Raw genomic sequence first — 18,680 nt, 5'->3', positions numbered from 1 at the left:
GTAAATTAAGATTTTTTTAGGAACAACATACTGTTCCTTTATTTTTTGTCATTCAGTTGATTTCGATGTGAAAATGTTTTGTAACCAAACTCTTTAATTTTTGTGCTGTTTGCCCTGCTTCAAAGTTTAAAAGCCGAGTTATAGAGCTCTTACTTAAATCTCAGTTGTTATCAATAGTAGATTTAAAGGAGAGGTATTGATTGTAACTAACCTCTGTTGTCCTAATGAGTTAAATGTCACTTGTGACATAGATTGATAACAGGCCTATAACTAAAACTTACTGTGCTAATGGATTTATTTTATTTACATTAAAAAAATTCAAACTGTGGTCTTGAACCTCAATTTTCTGATTATTATAGATTATTTAATTGTATTAGGGAAATGTCGTGTTATATTTACTTTGGATAAAACTTGCATTAGATGCATAATTCAGTAAGTTTTAAAAAATGTTAATTTGTCCTTGTTTAGAAGTTAAGCACCTTTTTAAGATATTAATTTAAGCTTTAAAATCTTGTTTTATAACTTTGTAACTCGAGAGTAATGGATGCTGTAGTAATGGATGTCTTTCACTTATGTGAAGATGAACAATAAAATTGTTTATTTACAAGTAATGGCTCTAATTACTTTTCTGGCAACATCTTTTATGATAAGCTTAGGAATTCTTTCCATTTGTGAAGCACTTTTTGTAACGATTAATACACATTGATACACATGTGTAATGAGTAAATTCAAGAATAAAATTGATGACAACTGAATGAATGGGAATTCAACACCAGTTCCTTATGTGGTATGTCCCACATGCCATTTAAAGAGCATTTGAGGGTGCTCTGCTTAATACCAGATAAATACTTTAAAAAAAAAAAAAAAACCTTACAAAATCAAAATCTGAGTGCCTTGTATTTTAGTGGGAACAGAAGGCTAATTGGTTCCAGACAATGATCTTTCATATTCCAGAAAATTGCAGACTACAGACCTGATGGTCATCCTTCAATAAAAGATAAAGAAGTGAGAAAAAATATAAAGAAGCGAAAAAAAAGATGATTTCTTGGGAAATAAAAGTGTGCTGTTCATAGTGTTAGCAATTCAGTTCTTTATAGAGGCCTATCTTAGTTTAGATCGTTTTCAAATGTGTATCCTTTTATTTTGCTCTCAGATACATAAGTCAGAAATAAAGGCAATCCCCCACAATAAATTGTAGAACCATCCAATGTGACTATTCTCTGTTCTTTGGATACATTTACATATATTTTTGTATATAGGGAATTTTGCTGCCAAATGAATTAAAAGATTCTTATGAAAGAACTGACAAAAGTTCTAATTTTTTTTTAAAAGTATCAGTTGGCAGGAAGAAGGTAAAAAACTTTCATCTAAGAATGCGACGTATTTTGTTTTTATATCCAATGTTTTTAACTTACACTTTATCTCCTTAGTTTTTTTTTTTCTGTTGTTGCTTGTTTTGTATTGTTTTTTAGTCTTTTAACTCTATATTGCTGGTGGCTTTGATTTCATGATGCATTCGTTTATGCTTATGAAACTAGCTTTCAGCATTAAAATGAGTTAAAGATAATATTTCGTTAATTTGGTCATTGTTTTCCTGTTGAGATCTTTCTTTAAAGGGAAACTGTCGACTCAGACCTCCAATTCCAACTTGATAAGGAAAATTATAAGAACATCTGAAAGTCAGAATTTTAACTTACTGTTTGTTTCTGCTCTAAAACTGAAAAAAGTTTATTTACCTAATTTCTATTTGTCATTGGTCATTACAGATTTAAAGAGCTTATTTCAGTCCCACACTGAAAATATTTGTCCAGTAAGATACATTTTTATATTCTGAAAAGGATATGAGTGATATATATATATATATGTAAAAAGCCAAATTTAGACAAAAAATTGACAGCATCCCTTTAAAGACAGCCTATTCAACTTTTAGTTAATAATTTGTGGGGTTCTTTTTTGATTTTTCATTTGTAATAGAAATGTTATATGTTGCTTAACAATGTTTTTGGATACTAAAGTTGCTTAACAATCAAAATAGAATACAAAAACCAAAATGAAGAAGCCAAAATAAAAATATCAATTTTTTATTATTTATTCAGGCGATTTCACCTAAACCTCAAAGTCAGAAAAAAAATGAAGCTGACATTAGCAGTTCTGCCAACACTCAGAAACCTGCACTGTTATCCTCAACATTGTCTTCAGGGAAGGCTCGCAGCAAGAAATGCAAACATGAATCTGGAGATTCTTCTGGGTGTATAAAACCCCCTAAATCACCACTTTCCCCAGAATTAATACAAGTCGAGGATTTGACGCTTGTATCTCAGCTTTCTTCTTCAGTGATAAATAAAACTAGTGAGCACAGATTTTTAAAAATAGTTACTTATCCTATAAGATACATTAAAAACAGTTTGATTGTAGTTATAATGTCTTTTTTATGAAGTTGCTTTTTAAAAACTCAAGTGGATATGATAGGGAAGGCTTGAAACTTTCACGGGCAAAAATCATATACATTTCTGACTGATTTATTGCACACAGACTGTACTACTGGTTGAGAAACCGTTACCATTAATGGAAATGCCACTGTAGTTTGACTCTCCTCAACGAATAATTCAAGCACAGAGGCCTGATTCATTACAAAAAACTAAAGCAAAATTAAGCAAAAAGCAGATATTAAAAGACCCATGTGGATATTTTTCTTCAACTCCTAGGATCAAGCTCATGTCTAGTGTCTCCACTTGTCTTTAATCCCCCTTGGCTATACATTTTATTCATTCTTAGCCTAGGATTTAGAGTACAGACTTCAGTTTAATGTGATTAACGAGAGATCTTTCTTGATCTTATTTTTTAAATGACCTTGTTTTAATTACTTTATGTTTCAGTACCACTAATCTTTCAAGAGTTAACTATCTTTTTAAAAAAACCTTGCAGCATTGGTCTGGATTCCTGTGATTTTCAAATTATTTTATATTTATATTTAATATTATTTTCATAATATTCTAAGTTAGACATAAAAAACAATTATTTGTAAAATCACTGGGTAAAAGATCTTTTTTTTATACTAGAAGTACCAAAAATTGTTTAGAAACCCAATTAGTAAGTGCATATGCAATATTTTCTTATCATTTTACTTGTCTTTTAAACCAAAGATGCTGCTGTTGAGATCTTTTATAAATTGCATATATTTACATCTTTTCCATTATGTTGCCATATTTTCTGAAAACATATATTTCAATTTTTGTCAAGTCTTCATACATTTTTGTTTTTGTTTTCCTTTTAACAAATGGGTGAAAAGGATGAGATAGAAGTACTTAGTTTTTTTTGTACTAGCTTTATTTTATCATGGCATTTTCCGTAAAGTAATGCCATTAGCCGTTAATATAGTGTCTCATGACATTGATGAATTTTATTTTGAAATTGCTTGTATTTTGGTGTAACCACAAGTTGCAGCAATTGAATTTTATTTTTCAAGTATCACCATGTCCTTTTTTCATTTTGAATAATTGACCCAAAGCTTCAATCTCTTTGGACTACTCTCTTCCATCTTTTAAATAAACTTAATTTTCTGTTTTTTTTTTTTAATTCTGAAAATGAAATGTTTACATTGTGTAGAAATAAGATAATGAAAGTTAAACAACTTCTAAACTTCCATGTTAAATAGAAGCTTAAATAACTCATTAGATTATTTGAAAAAAATCAAACATCAAGGGCAAGCAAGAACTGTCTCTTATTCTTTCAAAATTCTCATTGTTCTCTATAATACAGATTAAAGTTGTTTCTGTTCTTTTCTTTCTTTTTTTTTTAATGAATCAGGCCCAAAGATCTATTCCTAAAACTCCATTTGGGGGAATGAAGGTGGGATCAAATTATTTACATCTATTTTACTTTGGCAATTAAAGTGAAGCACTAAATCTATAATGCATGTCAGATTTTTGTCACCTATGATTCCTACCTCTTTTTCCTCTTTAGAGTTTCTAGATTGATTATAATTAGCTATTTGGCTATACAGAGACTATTTTCCTAAAGGAAAAATGGCAACTAACACAACAATCTGCAGTTAAAGAATTAACTGCAGTCTGTCACTTGGGAAACTACCTGAAATTAATGTTCATATTCTTTTGGTTTAGATTTGAGAGGTTTTGATTATATATTTGAAAATGAGGGCAGTTTTTGCCTTTGATTACCATATGGAATTCTGTTCCTTGGATACCTTAAAACATCATCATCAGAGGGCAGGATTTGAATCATTTTCCCCATTTGTCTCCTTAAATATTATAAGATGATCCAAGCATGTATCTGCTTCGTGAACATTGAGGATCTTTTTCTAGGTCCTCCACAGCCTGTGAATCCCCCTAGAACTTTCAAGCATAGTGAGCGGAGAAGAAGATCTCAGCGCTTAGCCACCTTGCCCATGCCTGATGATCCTATAGAAAAGGTTTCTTCTCCCTCTCCAACCACTGATGGAAAAGTATTCTCCATCAGTTCTCAAAGTCCGCAAGAGACTACAATACCAGAGGGTAATGTATATTGATTTCCTATAGCATCAAACATAAGAGAAGAGAAAAGAAAGCACTAAGAATTAGATGATTAGAATATTAAGAAATCTTTTCTTTTCCTTCTAACATCATTTGGACTTGTAAGAACTTCATTTTACCTACCATTGTTGACTGCCTTCTTTATGCCAGGCACTATTTAATGTATATAACATTTTGATCTGCTTACTAAGCTTGTTTACTGGTGTTAATATTATATTACATTCTTTATTTTTGTGTAGTGCCTGATGGTGCACATTTGTCACTTGAGAAGCTGGGACACTGTCTCCCTCTTGATTTAAGTCGTGGTTTGGAAGTTACAGCACCGCTAGCCCCAGAGTCCTCTTACCATAATGAATGTCTCAGGATAGAAAAAGAAGATACTCAGATGCTTACAAATCCTTCTTTCAAAGCAATAACTGATGGAAGAGGCACTTCAATAGCACCAGGTAATAATGATTTATTTTCCAAATAGCTGGGCTTCATTTTAGTGTATGAACATTTTGATGCATAATTATATAATTTTGGTATCTAATTTCTCTGTTTTTTTGTGCAACTGTTTTGTTACACATTCCCTGGACATATTTCTTTTCGTTATTATTTTGTTCCTCTGTTTCTTATGTACTATTTTTAGTAGTTCTTGAATTTGAAGAAAAAAAATATATGGTATCAATACTTACTCTTTTTTTTTTTAATTTTTATTTTATCACCATGTGGAAAGTTAAAAAGTTTTCAGGTTTATGTCTCAGTTATACAATATTCAAACACCATCCCTTCACCAGTCAATACTTACTCTTAGGAATTTTAATAAGAATTTAGAAATCGCTTAAATTGTCTACATGTATCTTAAATGTAGTCTTATATTTTGATGTAGGACCTCCCAAAATCAAATGTAGTTTGTTGTAATATTTTTGATATAAAATTAAGTAAAATTAAGCAATCTCGCTAACACACTTTTGGAATAATTTTGTGGTTTTTTTTTTCCCCAGTGGTCTGAAACCAATTCAGAGTCATTTTATCAAATAGGTATTTTCATCTGATTTTATCTTTTTATTTCCCTTTGGTATTTATATTCTTTTACGTAGGATATTATAGAATTTTAACCTCAACAAAACAATATTATACAAAAGAGGCAACTATTAGTTTTTAAATTCTTTTCCAATAAATTGCTGATTTGTAATTAGATGGGTAAAGAAGGTATAAATTGAGTCAGTTTTGAAATGGAGAAAAAGAGAACTATTTCCTGATCTTTCAACCAAGAGGACTGGGGATAATTATATTCAATAGTTATCTTCCCTAATTTCATTTTGTCAGCAATTTAATCAAGTATGGTATAGAGCTTGCTCTTTACCTGATAGTCTTACATTAAGATAATGTAATTCAAGTGATTGGAACTGCTTCTTACCTTTTTAGTAACTGCTGCTTTAACCTCCTGATTTCTTCTTTCAAAGTAAAGAAGGAATATTAAATATAGCTATTAAGAAATGCTCAGTTTTCTACAAGTCTTTCTTTTTTTTTTATTATTGAATCACATTGAGAGATACAGTTACAAGCTTCGGTGTTTGAGTTTCAATCATACAGTGATCAAACACCCATCCCTCCACCAGTGCACATTCTCCACCACCAACGTCCCCAGTATACCCTCCCTTTCCAACCCTTCCCTGCCTTCACGGCAGACAATTTCCCTCATACTCTATCTCTACTTTGGGGCTTTATGGTTTGCAATACAGATACTGAAAAGTTATTACATTTGGTCCTTTATCTACTTTCAGCTCCCATCTCCCATCTCGAACCATTCCTCAAACATTATTGGCTTAGTGATCCCTTCTTTAATCCAGCTGCCTTCTCCCCCAGCTCATGAGACAGGCTTCCAACTATGGAGCAATATTCCTGGCCCTTTTTTCTACTTTACTTGGGTGTCAGGCTCATATTATATTATTTTATATTCCACAGACGAGTGCAGTCATCCTATGCCTGTCCCTCTCTTTCTGATTTATTTCACTTAGCATGATACTCTCTACGATCATTCACTTATAAGCAAATTTTATGTCTTCATCTCTCCTAACAGCTGCATAGTATTTCATTGTGTAGATGTACCAAAATTTCTTTAACCAGTTGTCTGTTCTCGGGCACTCGGGTTGTTTCCAGATTCTGGCTATTGTGAACAGTGCATCTTCTTTTGATTGAAATCTATGAGTTTGCCTGTGCTGGATTTCTGTGTGGTCTGTGTGCTTTTCTCTCAACTTTTTTTTACCCAGTCCTCTCTACATTGCTTCTGCAGTATTTGTTGGGCTTCTATCTGCTCCCCAGGTTATCTTACATTTAGAGTCAAAATACCTGGTGTTTTTTGATGGGAGATTGGTGGTAGAGGAAGGCTGTCCTTCTTCAATTCCTGATGTCCCTTTCGGTGCCATATGCTGTAGTGCTTAAGGGCCTCTGGCCACTCCTGGTGCTCATTGAACATGCTCAGTAATGACCATGGCTGGCAGTGCTCAGGGCACCACGCATTTTTGGGGCTTGAACTCAGTGCTTTGCACATGCAAGATATGTATCCTGTTACTCTTGAACCACATCCCTAGCCCTTTGCTGTTTATGTACATATATTTGGCTGGTTGGTGTTTATCTTAATTATGAAAATAATTTGTTTTATGCTTCAACTTCTACGGAAAGCATTATTTACCAGAACTTGTATCAAAAACCTTTTCTGGGGTCTTGACAAATTGAAACTTGGGATGTTTAGAATATTGTGATGTTAGACATTAATAGTGATATTGTTTGACACACTTAGATTTTTGGTTATTTTGTATAGGAATGTGTATGCTGCTGGTACCGTGGTCACCCTGAAACATTGGTAAATTGTATATCAGTAGGTTATGTGAATATAATTCAAAGCCTTTTTTGTTTATTTTATGGGACAAAATCACTGGTGCTCAGGGCTTACTACTAGCTGTGGTCATACAACGATATGGGATACAAGGGTTTGAACCTGGGTTGGTTGTGTGCAAAGCAGGTATTGTCTTCGCTTTACTATCTCTCTAGCCCCAATTTTAAGCCTTTCAAATTATTTCTTTATTGAAAAAAATACTGTTAGAAAATAAAGCATCTATGTTGTCATTGTGTTCAGTACATAAATATCAAGGATATTTAATACCCTTAACATAAATACCCTTCTGTTTTACTATAGAATATTTGAGAGTCATTTAAACATGAATTTAAAAATCATGGTATTTATTCATAAGCCATTATGTTTTAGGGTACCACTGATTGAAATACACAAAGTTTCTCAAGACCATGACTTTGATTGTCAAAGTCATATATGAAATTGCTTTTTAATGGCATTTATGTAATAAATATTAGTTAAGATAGTTGGACTTCACTCAGTCATATGTAGAGTATTCATGTAAATATTACTGATTGATTTGCTTACTGGTTAACACTTGTATCATGTAATATATGTTATACTACAGAGGTAATATTACGCTTTCGGGGGATGTTTGGAGCCACATGTTTCAGTGCCAAGGATCAGAACCGGGTGGACTGTCTGAAGTGTCTTATCAACTGTACTACCTATCTGGCCCTCAGTATTACACTTTGATTGCATAGGATTAGTCTGAGTTAGTTTGGCAAAAAGCACGTGACAAGTTGTCTAGTCTGCTGTGTTTAGATTAAAAATGACCTTTATTTTTTGGTTCAACATTTTCATTACCTTTTCATTAACTTTTTTCTTTATATTTTGTCCCTTCCCTTCCATTGATGTTGAGATGACCGGAAGTTGCATTTGCTCACTGTGAGTGCTTGCAGTTCCCCCAGGTTTCACACCCTTTGCTGTGGTGCTCACACACAGCATATACTAGAGTTCAGTTTGTAGGAATGGCAGCGCTTATGAGATTGCATGTGGCTAATGGGGCAGTGTGAGGGGTTGAGTTGGATTCCTTGCCTCTCTTCAAAGTAGGCATTTTGTCAGGGCATCTATATTTGCTTCTTAATAGCCTGTTTCAAAGTGTTTTCCTGTTTATTTTCCTTCAAGAATTATATCAAAGAGAACAAAACTATAACCAGAAATTGAAATCTATCTCCACCCCCATAACAAATGTCCATGGCTTATAGAGAGCCTAGGGTTTCCATGGAGAGTCTCAAGTATATCCACCTTTGTGGCTGTAAGAATCTGAGATACTTAGCATACCAGAAAAGGCTTGAGAAACCACTCTGTAATACAGTTTTAAATTTTATACAGGCAGGTAAGGTTCAGCATTCTACCTCTCCTTAATTTAAATAACTCCATTTGTTTTTTGTTTATTTCTTTGTGGGGAGGGATGGTATTAGATTATTATGTAATGTTTTATTTGAAGAAATGGTCTGTCACTGCAATTTAGTTTTTTTAAAAAATGCAAATTAATATTCTAGTATCATTATGGGCATAGGTCAGATAAGTTCAATATAATGAACTTACATAAAACAAAATTCTTTTTTGATAAGTTCTATTAAGTCTGTCTATTTCTCTTTATAAAAATCTTGCCTTTCAGTTAGGATGGGGAAGGGACCACTAAGCCATTGATGGTTGGAGGGATCTTTCAGGAGGCAGATGTGTGCTGAAAGTAGACAAAGGACCAAATGTGATGGCCTCTCAGTATCTGTATTGTAAACAATAATGCCCTAAAGTAGAGAGAGAGTAAAAAGGAAATTGTGCCACAGAGGGAGGGGATGTGGTGGAGTGGGGGTGGTGGGAGGGATACTGGGTACATTGGTTGTGGGAAATGCACACTGGTGGAAGGATGGATCATTGTATAACTGAAACTCAATCTTGAAAGCTTTGTAGCTGTATCTCATGGTGATTCAGTAAAAAAAAATGTTAATTAAAAAAGTCTTACCTTTACTATGAGTATCTCATAGTGAATATCTGTGATATATTCATAACAATATGAATATCTCAACTAGTCCTTCAGATTTTACTTTTGAAATCACTTAATTTTAAAACTTGGGCCACTAGATGCTTCCAAACTGAATCTAGAACTTTGACTTTCTAAAAGTACTCTGGGAATGTCAGTCTTTCTGTAGTATGACTTGTGTTCTGGCAGAGGCAGTTCATAAGTGTCTTTTTATTTCAAATATCTGAGGGAACTTACGTATTCTAATTAGTAAAAGGAGCCCAAAAAAGAAAGTTGCTGTGATTTGAAACAGCATTGGGGATTTTGGCAGAGTCTCCTGCCCCCACGCCTGGCTGTCTTCACCGGGGTCCCTCGGAGTGGGGGCGAGTTGAGTCCCTCCCCACCCTGAGCAGAGCCCCAGCAGCCGAAGACTTCCGGAACCCAGCCACAGCCATGCTCAAGGCCACTCTCCACACACTCAGATGAGCCTCATGCATGAAGAAACTGGCAGAGGAACCAAGGTGTGCGGGGCTGAGATCTCCAAGCCTGCTCAGATGGGGACTGGGCCTCCTTCACCCAGATCCCCCATTTTTCCAGTAGCTAGGCAGCCACACCCACAACTGCCCCCAGCGCCATGTAATCCCATCAACAGCCAAGATCCAGAGACTATAAAACAAAGTTCCCAGAAGCGACCTCGTACAGCCTAGTTCTCCCTCTCGGAGAACCCGACAAGCTACCGAGAGTATTCTTCCCTCATGGCAGAGCCTGGCAAGCTCTCCATGGCGTATTTGATATGCCAAACAGTAACAATGATTGTTCTCATTCCCCTGACCCTGAAAGAGCCTCCAATGCAGCACCCTTGGGAAGGACGAGTAAAGAGAGGCTGCTAAAATCTCAGGGCTAGGATAAATGGAGACATTACTGGCGCCTACTCAAGAGAATCAGTGAACAACTGGATGATAATGACAGTGACAGTGATTCTACTTTTCAGCCAGAGAATTCAGCTTCAGAGAATTAGGGACTTAGAATGCAATAATTAATAAGTGCACTCTCTGAATTTTATCCTCACTGGGATGTGGGGATTTGGACCAGACCCAACAGTGCTCAGTGCTTACTCATGGCTCTCCACTAGGAGATCTCTCCTGACTGTGCTCAAACACCTGTATGATGTGCTGGTGATCAAACCTGGGTTGACTGTATGCAAGGCAACTGTCTTATCCACTGTGTTATCTCTCTGGCCCTGAATTGTGTCTTACATAAATTTTATGCCATTGAATATGTATCACTGGGAGAATATTTCTCATGTCTGTATTATAAATGTTTATTATTTTAAAGAAATTGTGTCAGATACGTAGAATTTTCATGATGTCAGATACGTAGAATTTTCATGATGTGATAATTAGTAGTACTTAGTAAAAAGGAAATGGTACATTTATTTGTTTAATAGATTTGATAATAAGCAAGTGTGATTGTGTTTCCCTTTGAGATAATGTCTTTTTAGTAATAAGTAAAAGACTATGTTCTTATTTAATTCACTGGTATTCAAGTTGAGTAGTGTTTTTTATGTTTAACATATAGAAAATACTTGAAGTAAGATGAAGATAAAAGTTTTAGCTTTTTCAATACCTCATAGGAGTCTTATATTTGATTATATTAAAGTATAATTCAATAGGCTGAAATTACATTTCAAAAAGTATTTGTGGGGGGGCCTGCCAGAGCGATAGTATGGCAGGTAGGGCATTTGTCTTGCATGTTGCCGACCCAGGTTCAATCCCCAGCATCCCATATAGTCCCCCATGCACCACAAGGAGTAATTCCTGAGAGAAGAGCCAGGAGTAACCGCTGAGCATCGCTGGGTGTGACCCAAAAAGCAAAATAAATTAATAAATAATTTTTTAATAAAAGGTATATGTAGGGGCTAGAGCAATAGTACAGCGGGTAGGGTACTATTAGTAGTAGATATTAGTAATAATTCCTGAGTGCAGAGCCAGGAATAAGCCCTGTGCATTGCCGGATTTCACCCAAAAAGAAAAAAAAAAGTATTTGTAGTTTTCTTAGTTTAATTCAAAAGCAAATAAGACAATGTTGGGAAGGGTTGAATATGAGTTGAGAAATTTTATGAAATCCATATGGAAGCTCTGTTGTTTTGTGGTGCACTATTGATTCTAAAATATGTTGTTATTGGGGCTGGAGTGATAGCACAGCAGGTAGGGCGTTTGCCTTGCACGCGGCCGACCCGGGTTGATTCCCAGCCTCCCATATGGTCCCCTGAGCATCGCCAGGGGGAGTTACTGAGTGCAGAGCCAGGAGTGACCCTTGTGCATCGCCGGGTATGACCCAAAAAACAAAAACAAAACAAAAGAAATAAAATATGTTGTTATTGGATTATTGTATACTAATTTTTGGATAATAATTCTGGATGTTGTTATGGATGAATATTCTTGCATCAATGAACATAGTATTTTAGATTTATGTATAGTCCAGAATGACTTGCTAAACTGATTCTATTTTCACCTTTATAATTACCTAACAATATATTCATGGTGGAGTTCAAAGGTAGAAGTTTTTGTTAGGGAAGAAATGTTAAATATTATTTATAAAACTTGATACAAATTATTGAAAACTTATGTTCTTTGTGTGAAGCTTAACATTTCATTAAGATGACATGGACAGCATTCATGTCATACTGTCACCAAAAGTGAAATGTTCCCTGTACCGACCAATGCATTTCAGCCTCAGACACCATGCTGAACATCTTATGTACTCTGTTTATATAATCATCACATTACAAGCCAGTACATGTGTATTTATATTTGGCAGAAAGGAAACAGAGAAGAATTCAGTTACATCCTAAATATCACATAGCTAACCAGTGGGGAAGCCATTGTGGACTCTGGGAGATATCTGAAGAAACAGAAACTAAGCTTAATGGTTTTTTTCAAGTGAAAAAGAAATCCTGCTTCTTTGTTATAAATTTAGACAGTAAAATAATGTAGCCCTATATGGGGAAAGAGCTTATGTAGTATTTGTGAGCAGTCATAGTGTAAAACATTGTCCCATTCACTCAACGTTTTCTGACTAAGCTTTCATTTTTTCCCTAAATCTACAGGAGTATCGAAAACAGAGAAAAAAGTGAAATTGGAAGAAAAAAGCTCAACAGCATTTGGTATGAATAGAAAGTAATCTTTAAGCGGAAAAAGAATACAAAGCTTGAGCATGGGATGCCATAGGTTGCCCCTTCTTTAGTACTTCCCTAGGTATTAATACTTTTTTAGGGATGAATGATGAGTTAGTATTAATTAGTATTTCTTAGCTCCTGATAGATTTTTTAGAAGGTATCATATATATATGTATATATGTACATATACATGTACATATATGTCACAGAGTATAACTTTCTCTGGTAACTTTGTGTTCTTAAAGCATTTTTAGGTAAAATTATGGCTACTTAAAAAAATAAGCCAGCATTTAACATTGTTGAGATTTAGAAATTAGATGAAAAATTAAGTCCTTCTTTTCAGACTTCAACCTTCCTTAGAAAACTGTCACAGTTTTTTTGGCAACTTTTTAATCTATAGTGACTAAAACTATTGAATAATGAATGATAGCTATAAACTGTTTAACCAAATAGTAAACTGGAGCTTGGGTCACTTAAAGTTGGTTAAGTATTGTTGACAAATTTAGAATAAACTGATAGTTGAATATATGTGTGATGAATTTGATTTTAGATAAAATACCACTGAAAGCTGTTTAACATTTATTTTTGTTAAAGTGAATATACTTCAACAACAGATTGTTAAAATGTTGGGGACAGTCAGTCTGTTAAGTTCTTTTGTTTTCTTAGTCTTAATTCTTGTATGGAGTGGGACATTAATATAAAACTTAAGGAAGTGTGGATTGAAGTTTTTATTCAAAAACGTTCATATTTGTTTACTTTTCTAATATAAATTTATTAAATTATATATAGATATGCTGAGTCTTCTCAGTTAAAGCTTTCTTAAATTATGAGGTTTATTTCTTACCACTTCAGGAAACTGAGTTATATTACTCATTTAAAGATTTTAACTACTGTCTGTGTTAACTTTAAGGTGTCAGGAGTTGGGATTTCTCAACACTGCTAATGAAGATCCCCTCTTATAGTCCAATAATCTAATCAGGAGTTCCAGACTCATGACAGGAACAGTTTAATTGAATCCATCCACTCTGGGCAGGTGACTGGAATAGCTGATTAAAACATAAATGCTGCTTTTAGGTTAATCACAAAGGATCAACTCAGGATCAATATTGACTACTAATTTATTTACTCACTTTTGTCATATAGGTAAGAGAAAAGAAAAGGATAAGGAGAAAAAAGAGAAGAGAGACAGAGATCATTACAAACCTAAACAGAAAAAGAAGAAAAAGAAGAAAAAGAAATCTAAGCAGCATGGTAAGTATCTAAAATGGTCTTTCATATCAGTAATCTGTCTTTAAAGATATAGGGGTGAAGCTTAAGCTTTGCATTTGGGATCCTCCAGCTGTGATCTCTGGCGCCTCATGGTTCCCTTAGCACTATTGGGAGGGAATCCTAAACACTGCATCAGGAATTGCCTCTGACTACTACTGTATGTGACCACCCCCCAAAAAAAACACACAAAAATAAACCCCAAATCCAAAAGAATTTGTAAGACAGAAAAATAAAAATTAAGAAATAAGGTATTCATTAAAATCATTTTTAAATAAGAAATAAATCCATGGGGCTGGGAGATAGTATATTAACAAGGCACTTGCATGTGGCTGGCTCAGGTTATACATTCGGCGCCATATAAAGTTTACTGAGCACTGCTAGAAGTGATCCCTGAGCATCCAGCCAGGAGTAAGCCTTCAGCTTTACTGAGTGTAAACCAAACAAGAAACAAAAGAAATTCACATATATCAGCAATTATATGAGATTATCATGTAAGGTTTAGAAATGCAGCTGTTATTTTCGTGAAGTCCAAAAATAAGATTAGAGAAGATGAAGCAATGTTCTAAATGTATGGGGCACTCAAAAATATTTTTTAATGATAAGAAAGATCACTGCAACAATCTTGACCCCAGGATACCAAGCTTAGTTCCTAAAGAGTTTCTTAAATAGACACAAACACTGAAATGGAACACAAGCTGAAACTTATAAAAAAAATCTCGACACATTTTAAAGGTTGATAATGCAGAGTATGGTGTCTACCTGCAGTATTGTAAATTAAAATCAGTATCAAAAGGATAAAATAGGAACTGGAGATAGGGTAGGTAGTAGGTAGGGTGCTTGCCTTGCATGCTGCTGAGTGATTGGATCCCCAGCACCCCATAGGATTGTTCCCTGATCCCCTAGGAGAGATCCCTGAACAGAGCTAGGAGTAAGCCCTGAGCACTGCCAGGTGCTGAACCAAAATAATGATAATAATAAAATTAAGAAGAGAAAGTTCCCATATGCTTAGAAATCAAGCCATACATTTCAATAACTCAGATCAAAGAACAGTACAAAAGGAAAGGTAAATAAGGTGTTAAAAACCATGAAGAGGGGTTAGATAGTAGAGTGGGATAGTCACTTGCATCTTATCATTTCCCCAAAAACTGCCTTCCACACACATGAGGATGAAAAATTATGTATCAAAACTTGAAAAGACAGTTAAGAGTGCACAAGGAAAATATGATGTACAGGTCTGTATTCGAAAAGTAATAGAAAAATCACTTAAACTTTCTGCTTTAAGAAAATAACAAGCCCAAAAGAGATAAGTAATGAAAATATGAGCAGACACTCACTTAATAGACATATGAGCGGACACTTATAAAATGCACCAAAAAACAATAATGATTAATGAACCATAAAATATTTTTAAAAATTAAATGTGAGCAGGCATTTAATAAAACATGCCAATAAACATGTTAACAATGGTTAATAAAATATAAATATAAAATGTATTTATTTTTTACTTTTTGGGTCATAGCCAGTGGTGAACAGGGCTTACTCTTGGCTCTGCACTCAGGAATTACTCCTGGTGGTGCTCGGGGAACTATATGGGATTGAGTCCAGGTTGGCCCCGTGCAAGGCAAATGCCCTACCCACTGTACTATAGCTCCAGCCTCTAAATATAAAATGTTTTAATAAAAATGAAAGAGTGAGCACTTCATAAATGAGCAGATATTTAATGGACATTTAATGAACATTTAATGAAAAGCCAAAATACTAAGAAGATAGTTAAAACTTGCAAAATTAATTCCTGCAAAAATGAATAAAGTTATCAGACCATTGTCCTTTCCCATACTGTTCTCTGCTAATTTTGAAAAGTTATTTAAATCATCTAAATTTGAGGTTCTGTTAGAACGATGTTTAAACAAACAAAAAATGCTAACCCTAAAAAATTGAAAATTTGATTTGACTGAAATTAAGAACTGGGGCTAGAGCAATAGCACAGTGGGTAGGGCGTTTACCTTGCACTTGGCCAACACGGGTTCGATTCCCAGCATCCCATATGGTCCCCTGAGCACCACCAGGGGTGATTCCTGAGTGCAGAGCCAGGAGTAAATCCTATCCCAGGTGTGACCCAAAAACCAAAAAAAAAAAAAAAAAAAAGAACTTTGCAACACGTAGATTTTCTGAATTAGTATTCAGAAAATTTGAACTCTTACAAATCAAAAAAGAAACCAAAAGCAGTAGGAAAATAGGCAAAAGACTTTAAATAGATACTTAGAAACCTTGAAATGCTAAGATCAAGTAATATATGATATTCATCTCCTTTTCTTTCCTTTTTATTATTGAGGCTACTATGACCAGGAGCTACATGTTAGTTGTGTTGTTCCCACAGTGACTTGTCGAATTTACTGTGGGACGCACACTGTGTTGTGACCCTCAAGGATCCAGATGACAGGTCTTTTGGGATGGCACTTGTCATTTGAGTTAGTGCTAAGAATTGAATGCAGGGATTCAAATTGCCTTCCCCATCTTATCCTTTCCTCACTCTCCCCTACTGTTTTCCATTGCTTACTTATTCCCTTACCTGTCCCAATTGGCATCCTTTGTTTCACAGTTACCTGAGACAGTAGAAGCCATTGAGTAGGAACTTGTTCATCTTCTCTCCACAACTAATTCTTCATCTGAATATATTCGTTCACCATCTTTTCTTGAGTCTAACATCGAGGGATCATTATCCTGGCATTATTCAAACCTTTGTCATTTCTTTCAGGACCAGTTAGTTAGTTTTGTGCAGAGGTTTTTTGGCTGAAGGTTTTGCTGATCAGATTATCATTATAATAGTTGGCAGAACCTACATAATAATCTGAAAAAAAATAAGCACAGTTAATTTCCATTTTGTACATTTTACTACAGATACAGCTGTCATTGTAGCAGAGAGAAAATGTAGAAAAAAAAAACATTCACTTCTGGAGTGTGCACCAAGATTTTACTGCTATCATTTAGAAAAAGGTGGTCCCTGCCATGTAAATAATGCCTGGGATCTATTTTTCAGATATTCTAACTGAATTCAACTTAGCAGATATACAATGACCTATAGTTGTTTCTGGGTGAGAAGAGAAAGTATTAAGATGATTATTTTATGTATTTTGAAATATGGCTTTATTGTTAATGTCATTGTAGTGACTCTTCTTGATTGCTTAATACTTCATTAATATATCTTTATGTACTTTATGTTGCAGATTATTCAGACTATGAAGACAGTTCCCTAGAATTTTTGGAAAGGTGCTCTTCTCCACTAACTCGATCGTCTGGGAGTTCTCTAGCTCTGCGAAGCATGTTTACGGAGAAAAATACAACTTATCAGTACCCAAGGGCAATTTTGTCAGTTGATCTTAGTGGTGAAAGTATGTGTAACCAAGTAATATTTAATATAAATCTTAAAATTTTTAAATGCATAACTGAATAATATTTTATTGAGAACCTTTGTGATCAGGCACACAACTTAAAAAGTCATTTGATAAATATGGCTTTTTTTTTTTTTTTTGCTTTTTGGGTCACACCCAGCGATGCTCAGGGGTTACTCCTGGCTCTGCACTCAGGAATTACTCCTGGCGGTGCTCAGCGGACCATATGGGATGCTGGGAATCGAACCCGGGTTGGCCGCGTGCAAGGCAAACGCTGTGCTATCACTCCAGCTCCCAAATATGACATTTTAATGTTTAAAATTGAACTACTTTTTATATAGCTAATAATTGATTTTTGTAATTGAGGATATATTATTTTGAGTATCTATACTAGTCTTTAGGTTTTTAATTTTTTAAAAAATATCTATTCACCACCAACCTTTAAGGTAAATATTGTTAGTCACATCATGTAGGTAAATAAGCAGAGACTTAGCAGGTTATGTAATTTTGCAATCTATTTGGTATTAGAATTAAAAGTCAAACTAGGGTCTGTCTTAACACCGGTATTGATAAAACTTTTATTATCTGAGTATTGATCATAGTTTTAAAGATGCACTTTGGATTTCTCATCACAGATACATCTACACCTAATCTACCTCTACATCTAATGTTATCAAATTACAGGTGCAAACATAGTTGGATATTAGGGATCCTTATGTAAACAAAAGCCCATGTCAGGTGGGATTAAGAGTCCTAGAGTTTGAGTCACTCAGATTTTCCTAGCAGTCAGTCTCAAGAGTAGAAATCATGAGGATCCTGACATCCCACTGTTCTCAGCAGGAGGGTCTTGCATGATTCTGAGACACTGAAGGCAAGGGCTTGGGGTTGGAACTCCAGGACCGTAGTAGCCAGAGTCAGGAAATGAAGATAGCCTCATCTTATGTAAAATCCCAGAATTCCTAGGGTCTGCATCTTAATGTAGTGTATGAGGGGTACCTATGGGTGAGCTCATTTTTTGTCGTTTCCTTCTGAGTGCCTTATATGGTAGATACTAGACAATGTGTTTTCTTTTTCCGTTTCCTCCTGCTCTTTTTCAGGACTAATTCTTTGCTTGCCCACTCTGGGTAAAGCAACTTCTCAACTCTAAAGTAAATGCACAGCAATCGAGTTATTTTAGTTTCTGCAGAAGAGAAAATTTGAGGAAAAGTTTTTATCCCTCCCAACCCCTTCCTTTTCCAACAAGCACAAGTTCTTTTTCCCATTTGGACCATTGGGTATTACTACTATGTATACATTGTAATCATTGCTCTGATGTTTTTATACCTATGACAAAATATACCAGTACTGGGCCCTGCCCCAGAGTATAACTATGTGAGATTTCTGAGAGGGTACATCTCTCTTTCGATATAGCTTCTGAACTGTTCTGGGAGGCAAGGCAACTAGGGTTGAAAAT

The 18,680-nt window shown here is 34.9% G+C and overlaps 1 protein-coding gene across 7 annotated transcripts in view; it reads left to right on the top strand.

Moving 5' to 3' along the window:
• The window catches only part of PHF20L1 (PHD finger protein 20 like 1), a 75,779-nt gene that overhangs the window by 40,196 nt on the left and 16,903 nt on the right, over positions 1–18,680 (top strand). For 6 of the 7 annotated variants that reach the window (XM_004602448.2, XM_055125172.1, XM_004602447.3 and 3 more), the window contains 6 exons: positions 2,097–2,349; positions 4,323–4,511; positions 4,769–4,975; positions 12,501–12,557; positions 13,713–13,820; positions 17,063–17,227. In XM_004602448.2, coding sequence (XP_004602505.1) covers positions 2,097–2,349; positions 4,323–4,511; positions 4,769–4,975; positions 12,501–12,557; positions 13,713–13,820; positions 17,063–17,227 — 979 coding nt within the window. The remainder of the gene's footprint in view (positions 1–2,096; positions 2,350–4,322; positions 4,512–4,768; positions 4,976–12,500; positions 12,558–13,712; positions 13,821–17,062; positions 17,228–18,680) is intronic. The other variant, XM_055125173.1, reaches the window with a different exon arrangement.

The sequence above is a fragment of the Sorex araneus genome, chromosome 2 (assembly GCF_027595985.1).
Source record: "Sorex araneus isolate mSorAra2 chromosome 2, mSorAra2.pri, whole genome shotgun sequence".
In the NCBI taxonomy this organism is placed as follows: Eukaryota; Metazoa; Chordata; class Mammalia; order Eulipotyphla; family Soricidae; genus Sorex; species Sorex araneus.
The sequence above is the reverse complement of the archived record's forward strand: the minus strand, read 5'-3'. Positions and strand labels throughout refer to the sequence as shown.